The sequence below is a fragment of the Echinops telfairi genome, unplaced genomic scaffold (assembly GCF_000313985.2).
Source record: "Echinops telfairi isolate 266 unplaced genomic scaffold, ASM31398v2 ScPeMD7_655;HRSCAF=1070, whole genome shotgun sequence".
Classification (NCBI taxonomy): Eukaryota; Metazoa; Chordata; class Mammalia; order Afrosoricida; family Tenrecidae; genus Echinops; species Echinops telfairi.
This window is the reverse complement of record NW_022104553.1, coordinates 23,399,238-23,411,638: the sequence shown is the minus strand read 5'-3', so window position 1 is coordinate 23,411,638 and position 12,401 is coordinate 23,399,238. Positions and strand designations below refer to the sequence as shown.

General features: G+C 49.4%; 1 protein-coding gene across 1 annotated transcript; it reads left to right on the top strand.

Annotated features, from left to right (window-relative positions):
- Positions 1–436: 436 nt before the first annotated feature.
- Positions 437–6,510, top strand: CRX (cone-rod homeobox). The gene is made up of 3 exons (XM_004710408.3): positions 437–548; positions 4,241–4,392; positions 5,863–6,510. Exons 1-3 carry the CDS (start codon positions 449–451, stop codon positions 6,508–6,510), a joined length of 900 nt encoding a protein of 299 aa, XP_004710465.1. The 5' UTR covers positions 437–448.
- The last annotated feature ends 5,891 nt before the right edge of the window (positions 6,511–12,401 follow it).

The window sequence follows — 12,401 nt, the reverse complement described above, 5'->3', positions numbered from 1 at the left end:
CTTATTTTTGAGGAGGTCTTATTTTCGGGGGATGCCTTATATTTCAGCGAGAGGCAAAACTATAAGTAGGTCTTATTTTCAGGGATGTCTTACTTTAGGGGAAACACGGTATCTGTTGCTCCTCTGAGCTTGAACTATGACGCTAGGGTTGCCATGAATCAGAATGGAATCGATGGCAGCGAGTTAGGTTTTTGTGGTTTTGGGTCCTCAGCTCTTGATGAGACTTCGACGAACCTGAACCACAGAGCCATTGTGCAGTTGAGCAAACTGAGGCACACACAGGTGAGGTCATGTGCCCAAGGACGTGCCTAAGGCAGACTGAGGCAGGACTTCAACCTGAGCCTTCCTGCCTCCACTGGGAAGGGAAGGGCACTAGCGGGCATCTGAGCTTCCCCTCTCTTCTTCTCTTTCAGGAGCCCTGGCCTGGAGTCCAGAGTCGCTGAAGATCATGATGGCGTATATGAACCCGGGGCCCCACTATTCCGTCAATACCTTGGCCCTGGGTGGCCCTAGTATGGACTTGATGCACCAGGCTGTGTCCTACCCAAGTGAGTACAGCCCACCTCTTGGTGAAGTGGAGGTCTTTAGGGTCTCTTGTTCTCTCTAAAGAGCACTTTCTCCCTCACAACACCACCCACCACCTGCAAAGGCAAGACCATGCATCAAGTCACTGAGCTGCATGTTGTCCTTGTTCGTTGCCATTGAGTCAGTTGCTACTTGGGGTGACCCCCTGTGTGCAGAGTGGAACTGCTCTGTAGTTTTCAAATCTGTGAAGTGTGGGGGGAAACAGATCACCAGCCTTGCCTTCCCCGGGACCCCTCTGAGGGGATTGGAACCATCAACCCTTAGGATGGCCGATGAGTTCTTAACTGTGTGTGCCACTCAGGGACTCTGGATAGACAGATAGCTATATCTAGCTATCTGTATACAGGGTTTCCAAGACTGTACATCTTTATGGGAGCAGACAGCCTCACAGTTCTCCCACAGGGGAGCTGTTGGGTTTGAATCACCAGGGCTCCTGACCCATCATTAGAGATAGAGATATCTTTAGAGATAGCGATATCATTAGAGATAAGCATCAAAATGTTTATAGGAATGGACGATAGTGGTTTCCTCTGTGGTGGGTGGGGGTGGGTGGGAGTGGGACGCAGGAATCTGAACGGGAACATCAAGAAGAATTTATCTCTCTTAGCAACGCAACACTGCTATCCAGTCGATCCTGATTCCTAGTGACCCCCAAGGACAGGGTGGGACTGCCCTTGTGGATTTTGGAGACTGCCACCCTTTGTGGGAGTAGAAAGCCTCATCTTTCTCCTGCTGAGCAGCTGGTGGTTTCGAACTGCTGACCTTGAGGTTGGCAGCTCAACGATCATGGAAACCCATAGGGGCAGTTTTACCCTGTCCTATAGGGCCGCTTCTGAGTCGGCATTGACTTGAGGGTGGTGAGTTTGGTTTGGTGAGTAGTGCAGCAATGGGTTCAGACATTATGAGCTGGTGCAGGACGGGGCGGTGTTTCCTTCCCTCGTACATAGGGCCGTCGCATGTTGGAACTAGCTGGATGGCACTCAACAGCAGCAGCAGTGGACATGCTTCATTGCTAAGCCGAGTGAGCCCTGGGCTCTTGGTGGCATGACTCTTTGTGTTCATCTGGGTACATTAGTGAAACAAAGCCACAGAAACTCATATGTATGAGAGAGTTTAGTATAAAGGGTAAGTACACATCAACAAAACATCCCAACCCAGTGCTGCCCAAACCCACAAGTCCAACATTAACCCATATGTCCTCCATCCACAAAGTCCTCCTCTGTCTCACAAAACACATGCAATGATGCCGACTGCAGGAGGAAAGCCGAATCAGTGAGCGTGTAAGCATCTCAGTGTTGGCAGGGGTCTCCACACGGGTGCTCCAGCACCCAGGGATGCATTGGGGTAGGTTCATATGGCTTCTCCTTGGGGATGTCTTGCAGGAAGTCAGCCTTGCCAGCTGAAGCAGGGAACTGGCTAAGGCAGCTGCACCCTGATCCAACCATCACAGAGCAAGAGACCCCCGAGAACTGGAAAGATGAGGCTCACTAAGCCATTTATCTCTCTGCCCTTCAATTAACCCCATATGTGTTTATTGGCCAGGTTGACACCATAAACTTTAACCATCTCACCCTTACAGAGTAATTATGGCCAGACTGCTCCTTAGAGGCAAAGATGGCGAGGCTTAGTCTTTGGGACATGTTTTCAGGAGAAACCCGTTCCTGGAGGAGGACATCATGTTTGGCAGCGAAGCTCGTCTTTAAAGGTCCTCTGTCAGAGTAAACCAACCTCTGACAACCGCAGGGTCCGTAGGTGCAATTGTATGGTGATAATATACAAAGATGATAGTAAAGTCATAGAGGATAGGAAAGATAGGAGAGAGAGTACAATAAAGGAGTCAGGCACATTTCATGGTAGCATGCTCACCTCAGCCCCTTTTGGTGGTCCACCTGGAGGTGGGAGGAGAGAGCGGGAGTTTTTTTCTAATCAAGGCTTATATACACTTAGGGGCATGCAAACCCCCCTGAATACATCATAACACAAAAGGGTTGTACCATAGGTAATATATTCAATGGGAAGGGGATGGTCTAGGGGTGTACACGCAATAGGAAGGGGAGGGACTAGGGGTACACAAGTGATAAGATGGGCGGATCCTAGATTCAAGATGGCAGCCTAGCCTTGGTCCTCCTTGAGTTGACTCCACCTTGTCTCTAGTCTCTCCTCCAGGGGAACAATCCACTGTCCTTATCAGCTGGGAGAGGGCCCTACTGGGGTGGGACAGACAATAGAGTCTGATTGCTCTAGATGGCTGATACCCTCAGGGAGATGACCCCTAAGCAGCTGACATTGACCTCCAAGTGTACAGTCATCTACCATGAGTTGCAAGCAGTGGGTTAGGTTTGGCATATATTTGGGGGCCAAGCTGGGGAAAATCCTTTCTGTATCCGACAGTCCTCAAAGAGACGGACTGACACCGTGGCTGCGACATTGGGCACCAGCTAGGGACAATTGTGAGGATGGTGCAGGACTGGACAATGTTTCCTTCTGTTGGGCATAAGGTCACTCATGGGTCGAATTCAACATAATGACCCCTAATGACAACAACCCTTCAATTTTTTCTTCTTAAATCATTTTATTGGGGGCTTGTACACCTCTTATCACAATTCATCCATCCATCCATCCATCCATCCATCCATCCATTGTGTCAAGCACACTTGTAGATATGTTGCCATCATCATTTCCAAAACGTTTTCTTTCTACTTGAGCCCTTGGTATCATCGCACCCCCCCCCTTCCTTACCCTCCCTCCCTCATGAACCCTTGATCATTTATTAAAAAAAATGTTCCTGTCTTACACTGACCGATGCCTCCCCTCACCCACTTTTCTGTTGTCTGTCCCCCTGGGAGGGGGTTCTATGTCAATCGTTGTGATTGGTAACAACAATGCTTACAGCTGTTTTTTGCATTATGTTGAATTATGTGAACTCCCCATTTTTGTGGCCTGGAATGGGCTGCGCATCAGCAACATCATGCTTCAACAGTATAGCCCATTCCAGCCCAGCGTGAGCAGGTGCCAGAGTCGAACTAGCCTCACCTGGTTCTCCAGGCTGTCACCACCATGGAAGCAGTGAACACATCTTTGTCCCACAGAGGGAGCTGATGGATGGTTTCAAACCTCCGACCTTTAGGTTAGCAGCCGAGTGCTTAACTGTTGCTCCATCAGAGTTCTGTGTGTCCTTCAATCCGTTAAGTCAATCCCCACTCACAGTGACCCAATGAACAACAGAACAAAATGCTGCTCAGTCCCGCTCCATCCTCCCAACTGTGATGCGGGAGCCCATGTTGCAACGGCTGGGCTCATCCATCATGCCGAGGGCCTTCCTCTTTCTTACGTACGTCTAGGGGTTGAATACATTTTAGATGGGGGAAGAAAACAAACCGACCACCACCTTACAGGGCTCATACCACTTCCCCTTGGGATGAGATGTGAGACCCCCAAAGACAGACAAAGGGGAGACTCCAGTTCCAGGAAGACAGAGTGAGATCTAAAAGGGCAGGGAGGACAAACACCCTTCATGTGGGTAGACAGACATCCAGAAAAGACTTCTCAGGCCCCCACCCAACCTGAGGGCCCTCCCACAGCTGCCCGGCACTGGGAGAGGAGAGTCGTTCGGAGGCTGGAGCTCCTGAGTAGCCACACCCCTTTCCCACCCCAGGCACCCCAAGGAAGCAACGGCGGGAACGGACCACCTTCACCCGGAGCCAGCTGGAGGAGCTAGAGGCCCTGTTCGCCAAGACCCAGTATCCGGATGTGTATGCCCGTGAGGAGGTGGCGCTGAAGATCAACCTACCTGAGTCCAGGGTTCAGGTGGGATGTTGAGATCCCTGGGTCCTTCTTGGACTTGCTGAGACTTCCACAAGGGACCCAAGGTGGAGGGTAGAGGAATGCAGTCACAGAGTAACAGCCAACCTTTAAAGTAGCCTAAAGCCCACCACCACCAACACCAAACATCACCGCCACCCTCCTTTGCCATGTGCATACAGTCTCATGTTCCTTCAGCCACATGGACCCCTGGATCTTCCTCGAATGTGCTTTGCAAACATCCTCCTGCCTCAGGACCTTTGCACTCCCTGTTCCTGCTGCCTGAAATGCCCATCCCTCAGATCAACCCCTGGCATGCCCCATCACCTTGTTGGAATCTGCGCTCAGAAATATCTGAACAAAATCCACACTCACTATTGCGCTTAAAGTTCCAGCTTTCTCCCATCACTGCAGTTCCCCTCCCGTCCTGCTCCAACGGTCTCGTCCATGGTCTTTAGGATGATGATCACCTCCTAAGTATTTCTGATTTCTTATCTACTCTACCATCAGGGCTCCTTATGTATATATGTGTATGTATCATTGTATATGTGCATAGACCACTGGACGGATAGATGAATCTCTGTGTGTGTGTGTGTGTGTGTGCATGGTTGTAGGACTGGATGGATTAATGACTAGATGGAGAGATGAAGATATAGCATTAAGGAGTCCCTGTGGCCCAATGGGCTAACCCTGGGGTTGCTCATTACAGGATAGGCCATTCAAATCCATCCATCGTTCCTCAGGAGAAAGATGAGACCATCCGCTTCTATAAAGATGTAGAATCTCAGAAACCCTATACAGAAGTTCTACTCGGCCTTTTAGGGTCGCTCTGCGCCAGAGTCAACTTGATGGCAGTTGAGTGTATTATGTGACATCGGATGGTTGGATGGATGGGTGACGCTTTGATTACATATATATATGACTAAGGAGCTCTGGTGACATAGTGCTCACTGCACTGAGCTGCTCACTGCAAGGACTATGGTACAAAATGTCCAGATGCTCCAAGGGAGAAAGACACGGCTTTCTACTCCTGTAAAGAGTGACAGTCTCAGGAGCTCACAGGGGCGGTTCTACCCTGTCCTATGTCGCCGCTATGAGTCTGCGTGACTCTACGGCAGTATGTGAGAGAGAAAGAGAGAGAAGTCTACATGAATGGCTGTCGCTGGATAGAAGAATAATGATTGGTTGGGTGGATGGAAGGTATATAGGTAGGTGTCATTGAATTATTGGATGGAGGGGTGGGTGGGTAGATGTATGGGCCAGTGGATGGATGAATAGATGACGTCTCTCTGTCTGTATGAATGAATAAGTGGGTGGATGAATTATGGGTGATGGGATGTGTGAATGAGTGGATGGACGGTCCCCAAGTGGTCTGTACAGTGGAAAGCTGACACTTCTCACCGATAAGCATCATCTTTGCTAAGCACCACGAAGGCTTTTCTCTTGTGCACTCAATCTTCCCTCTTCCTACACCAGGTTTGGTTCAAGAACCGCAGGGCTAAATGCAGACAGCAGCGACAACAGCAGAAGCAGCAGCAGCAGCCCCCAGGAGGACCAACCAAGGCTCGTCCAGTAAAGAGGAAGGTGGCAACACCCCCCAGAGCCTCAACAGATGCCTGTCCAGACCCCCTGGGCATCTCAGATTCCTACAGCCCGCCTCTACCTGGCCCCTCAGCCTCTACTACCACAGCAGTGGCGGCTGTGTCCATCTGGAGTCCAACCTCAGAGTCCCCTTTGCCTGAGTCCCAGCAGGCTGGGTTGGTGGCCTCTGGGCCTGCTCTGACTTCATCCCCCTATGCCATGACCTATGCCCCCGCCTCTGCTTTCTGCTCTTCCCCATTGGCATATGCATCTCCAAGCTCCTATTTCAGTGGTCTGGATCCTTACCTTTCTCCCATGGTGCCCCAATTGGGGGGTCCAGCTCTCAGCCCCCTGTCTGGGCCCTCTGTGGGACCATCCCTGGCTCAGTCACCCACCTCTCTATCAGGCCAGAGTTATGGCTCCTACAGCCCTGTGGACAGCTTGGAATTCAAGGACCCCACAGGCAGCTGGAAATTCACCTACAACCCCATGGATCCTCTGGACTATAAGGATCAGAGTGCCTGGAAATTTCAGATCTTGTAGAAGATACTCTCTAGCTGGCATCAGGTCCTTTTTCGGTCTAGCTCTGCTTCCCTGCCGCTGAGATTCTTGGACAGCATCTCTGTGGAATCAACAAGGACTTACATCCTTCCAAAGGCGGTGGCGTCCTTGGCTGCATGTTCAGATTAGCTCAAGACAGTCCACCCCTTTCCTTCCTAGGGAGAAGCTCCTCTCTCTCTGCTGGGGCAGTTCAACATGTCCCAGGTGTTCCCTATAAACCATCTCATGTGGGTTGTGTCTGACATATCCGTCTATACGATTCAGATTCCAGAACCTGTGCTGTGAACTTGGGCCTGAAAAGAAAGCAAATCTAACTCACGGTTGATTTGGTGGTGGGGAGCGGGGTGGGGGTGGGGGGTTGGTCAGGCCAGAATCACAGGATCAGTCTGGAAAATTTCCTTTGTGGCTGCTGGCTGCTGTCAAGTTGGTCTTAATTCATGGGGACCCCAGGTGACAGAGTACAATGGCCTTCTAGGATTTCTGAGACTGTAATCTCTACAGAACCCGATTGCCGCATATTTCTCCTACAGAGCTGTTATCAGCGGTTCTCAACCTGTGGGCCGTGACCCCTTTGGGAGGTCCAATGACCCTTTCACAGGGGTCGCCCGGTTCATCACAGTAGCAAAATTACAGTGACGAAGCAGCAACGTAAATAATGTTATGGTTGGAGGGGGGGGGTCACCACCTATGAGGAACTGTGTGAAAGGGTCACGGCATTAGGAAGGTTGAGAACCACTGTGTTAAGTGGACGCAAACCACTGACCTGTTGATTAGCAATTGAGTGCGTCACCATTGAACCACCAGAAGGAAAATATGCCAGTGGGCTTGATTCTTTAACTTCCATCTTCGACCTTTTTCTTTTTTTTTAAAGCATGGGACCAAGGTTTTTTCTAGGCATTCCAAAGGCAGACATTAGGAATCCCTGTCAGGAAACCCTAGGAAAATGATCAAGTTGCATTAAAAAAATAGAGGGACAATTCTATAGGCAGATATTACCAATGTAAGGGTTACATGGTAGGTTTAGTGGATTGCTTTTTTCCCTCTTTTTAATTTTAAAAACAAGGTTTTTTTGGGGGGGGGGTAGGGGGTGTTGAATTATGTTAAAGTTTACAGACCAGGTCATAGTTTTACCTTCAACAATTCCGACACATGCTGATTGAACACACCCATTGCAATTTCGTCGGTGCATCACCCCTTATCCCCCATCCTTCCTAAGTCAGCGAACCACAATTTGAAACCAGCAGCCGCTCCGAGGGAGAAAGGCGAGGCTTCTACTCCTGTAACGACCGACAGTCTTGGAAACTCACAGGGGCAGTTCTACCTTGTCGTGTAGGATCCTCAGGAGTCTGCGTGGACTCGATGGCGGTGAGTTTTGGGGTTCTCTTTCCTAGCCCTCAGAATTGTGTTCTCGGGGAAGTGCTGTCCTTTGGATCTCACCGGGTCAATTCTTCTAATACAGAGGCGTGTTCAGCTTGAGACCAGAAGGTGAAGGGCCACCCCTTGGAGGTCCCAGCACTCTGCATCCGTCTTCTTCATTTCTTCCTCTAAGTCATTTCTTCCTTCATCCATTGGAAGATGGGTTTGAGACTGGGACATGTTTGGTAGGGGAATGGAAGGCAAGTTGTCTGTCTGGCCCTTCATTTTTCTTCTCCTTCAGAATTTTCTAAAGACGGGCTTTTGCTCAAATAGTGGTGGAAGTCGGGTGGTCGCATGGGGTGTACCCCTTATTGTTAACTGTGGTTGGGTCAACTCGTGGCAATCGCATATGCACAGAGTGGAACAGTTCTGTTGTGTCTTCTAGACAGTGACTTTTGGGGAGCCGATCACCAGACCTATCTTTCTTTTTTTAAAATCATTTTATTAGGGGTTCATACAACTCTTATCATAAGTCATACATACATCAATTGTGTCAAGTACATTTGTACATTCATTGCCCTCAGCATTCTCTAAACATTTGCTCTCCATGTAAGCCCCTGGCATCAGCTCCTCATTTTCCCCTTCCCTCCCTGCTCCCCACTCCCTCATGAACCCTTGATCATTTATAAATTATTATGATGTCAGATCTTACACTGTCTGACGTCTTGCTTCACCCACTTTTCTGTTGTCCTTCCCCCAGGGAGGAGGTTATATGTAGGTCCTTGTAATTGGTTCCCCCTTTATACCCCACCCTCCCTCCACCCTCCCAGTATTGCACCAGACTTATCTTTCAAGGTGCCTCTGGGTGGATGCGAGTCTTGAGCCTCCTGGCTAATTGTCGAGTGCTTACCCATTGGCATCACGTAGTCTCTGTACTCACTATAGCTGTGGGTATTTCCAAGAGGTGGGGCAGGCAGACAAGCTTTCCATCTGCCAATATACATGAGACAGGGGAGAGAGACGTGATTTGGGAGGCCGCTTGAAGGGTCAAACATATATTCTCTCTTAACACCTTTTTGCTTTCAGTTTTGATTGTGGGGTTGGCTTGAGGAAGTTGTGTTTTTGTTTTTTGTTTTTGAGGGTGGCGCCCTATTTCTTTAGATACGATTTCACCCACAGGACAATGCCAAGCTCTGGGACGATTTTAAGAACGGTTCAGGCATGGTGACACTCCTGGGAGTTGGGTAAGGAGGCCTGGTGGTGTGGCGCTTGAGCACTTGGAAGCTCATGGAAAGCATGGTTGGGGATTTGAATGCAACAGCCACTGTATAAGGGAAAGACGATGATGCAGAGAGCTTTCGTGAAGCGCACAGCCTTGGAAACCTGATGGGGAAACATCTACTCTGTCCTATAGGGTTGCTTGAAGTTGGAAGTGACTCCATGCGACCGGATTTGGAAGTTTGGTATTTTTCCTCTTGCTTTCTTCCTGAATTCTCCTTTCCATTTTGAGTGGGGGAAGCAGCAGAGATGAGGCTGACCTCATCCCCCTATGTCCTGACCTATGCCCCCGCCTCTGCTTTCTGCTCTTCCCCATTGGCATCTGCATCTCCAAGCTCCTATTTCAGTGGTCTGGATCCTTGCCTTTCTCCCATGGTGTCCCAGTTGGGGGGTCCAGCTCTCTGCCCCCTGTCTGGGCCCTCTGTGGGACCATCCCTGGGTGGATCTCACAAGGCATCGAGTGGAAGAAAATATGGTGGGAAGTTGGTGCTGTGTTGGTAGATGTTGAATCGTTGGCACTGCAAAGAAGAGAGGATGTTCTGATTTTTGCGTGCCTTTGCCAATTTTCAGAGTGTAAACACTCCTGCCATTATCTGTTTCAAAACCCCAAGGTGAGCTCCATGAACTTGGACTTGGCAGAGACTTGGGAATACACTGAGGATTCATTCCACACCTCATTTCAGGAAGGGAATGTCAGGAGGAAGGGAAGGAGAGGTACTGGGATCTCCCCACCTCCCACTTATTAGAAGTCCTCACAGCCTAGCCTCCCAAAGGCGGGGGTGGGGGAAGGGGGTGGGTGTATTTCAATCACGCTTGTTGTTGTTATTGGGTGTCATGAAGCCAACTTTCCACTTTTAGAGAGACTACACCAGAGGTTCTCAAAACGTGGGTCGCGACCCTTTTGGGGGTCAAACGACCCTTTCACAGGGGTCGCCCGATTCATCACAGTAGCAGAATGACAATGACGAAGTAGCAATGAAAATAATCTTATGGTTCGGGGGTCACCACCACATGAGCAACTGTAGGAAAGGATCACGGCATGAGGAAGGTTGAGAACCACCGCCCTGTAGGATTAGAAATTGCCCGGGCTGTACTCCAACCCAACCCATAAGCAACATCATGATCCAGAGAACATTTCGCAGTTGTCGAAGTCTTCCTTTTATGAGAGCTACAGTCCCTATCCACAGAGCAGCAGTTAAGGAATCACACACTGTCCACCTCCATAAAGTCAACACCCAAAGAAGGCGATGGTGCCCATTACTACAGACGGCTCTGAAAGAGATCACAAGAGAAGGTCCATGATAGAATGGGGCCGGGGGCGGAGAATGTGGAACAAAATTCAAAATCATGAGGCAGACCGGGTTTCCTGGTGGGAAAGAGTCTTGTGGAACCTCAAAGACTATAGGCTTGGGTCATCCATCCGATCTGGGACTGAACTCATGGGTCAAGGCTCCATTTTCAGCCCAACCACCGACTAGCCTGGAAGGGGAACAGGGACATGAGTCACGAGGTGCACACTTTGTAGGCTAGTCCACCACTGGAGAGAAAGCGAACCCGGATCTAAGGGCTGAGGTCAACAATGATCAGGCAGAAAGGAGGACACGGTGAGATGAAGCACCGTGCGCACGGACGGGTGGGTGGGAAACGGGTTTGCTCTGTAAACCTTTATTCAAGTCACCATCAAACGTTAGAGACAGAGCCCCAACCGTGGATTGCAGTGGGTGAACACCGCTGCGAAGAACCTCCTTTCAAAATGCTGGAAACGCAACATCCTGTGGGGCAGTTCCGTTCTGTGTCGGAATCGGAATCCATCCACAGGCAGTGGGTTGGGTTGGGTTCTATGCCTGTGGTATGATTCCATTTGGGAATGACATATATGTGAGGCAGGATTCTGTGTAGGGTGTGTCTCAAGCCCATCTCTCTCTGTTCCTTTCTTCAACACTTTGTATTGTAAATTGGGTGAAGGTTCACCAGGCAGCTCATCTGCTTTACCGTCGACAATTCATACACGTTTCGTTTCATCTCCTTTCTTGTGATCTCTTCACTGTAACAACCATCCCTTTCCTCGCTTCCTGTCTGCTCCCCATTTCCATGCCTCCACCTTTTCTAACCTTTCTGAATTTTGTCTTTGGGTAAATATTGTCCTTTTGATCTTAAAGAGCTGGTCGTTCTCAGGTGTATGTAGCTCACTAGGATTACTGCTCCCCTTGCAGACCTGTCTAGGTGAGGGCTGAAAATTGAGGCATGGGAGTGAGTTCAACTTTAGAAGGCTGATTCAGGGCCATCGTCTTGGGAAAGGGGACGGATCCCAACAGTCTCTATCTGACTGTCAGCCTGGCTGGTCTCTTATGATTTTGAAATCTGTTCCATATTTTCCTCTTTATCTAGCACTTTTTTTGTTTAAAAACATGTCGTTGGCTTTCTTTTTCTATTTTTTATTAATTGTTTTATTGGGGGGAGGCTCTTACAAATCTTTTGACAATCCATCATTCAGTTGGATTCAGCACACTTGTACATAGGTTGCCATCGACATTTCCAAAACATTGTCTTTCTACCTGAGCCCTTGATATCAGCTCCTCTTTTTTCCCCTCCCTCCCCCAACCTCCCCACCCTCACGAATCCTTGATCAACTATATATTATTGTTGTTATTTCGTGTCTTACACTGTCTGTTGTCTCCCTTCATCCACATTTTTGTTATTCATCACGCCCTGGGGGTGGGCTAGATAGTCAACCTTGTGATGGGGATCTAGATCTTTCTCATTCAATCCCTTCCAGAGCAGTTGGTAGAAATAACCTAACACCACAGAGCTCTTGGGGTCTCCGGGCCACAGGGACTGATGCTTGCATGCTTTTGTTAGGCCATTGGCTGACTCCTTTGCATGGACGTTCGACTTCCATCACTTTCCTTTCCTCCCGGTAGAGGGAGACCCATGTTGCCCCTTAAATGCCCATTCACAAGGTTCCAAGACCGTAGTCTCTAACTCACCCAAGTAGGATGCAGAACCTTGTCTTTGTGGGCTTTCCCCATTCTTGCTCAGCCTCCTCCTTCCTTCCATCCCTTCTTTCCATCGCAGAACATCGGTCTCTTACACATTGTTAGTTGGCCCCATTTCCCACCCTCCTCCCCAGCCATGCCCCCAGGGAATGGTCAATCCAGTTATTTGCTCTCTCCATAGCTTTGCCACAAGTCAGTCTCTTTGGTGATGAGAGAAGAGATTTAGTGAGCAAGCTGGTGGCG

What these genes read in the sequence shown, in the direction of transcription:
- CRX (XM_004710408.3), top strand. Translation starts at nt 449, where the DNA reads ATGATGGCGTATATGAACCCGGGGCCCCACTATTCCGTCAATACCTTG. An exon ending in CCAGGCTGTGTCCTACCCAA is followed by an intron (nt 549 to 4,240) that starts GTGAGTACAGCC and finishes TTCCCACCCCAG; the next exon opens with GCACCCCAAGGAAGCAACGG. An exon ending in TACCTGAGTCCAGGGTTCAG is followed by an intron (nt 4,393 to 5,862) that starts GTGGGATGTTGA and finishes TTCCTACACCAG; the next exon opens with GTTTGGTTCAAGAACCGCAG.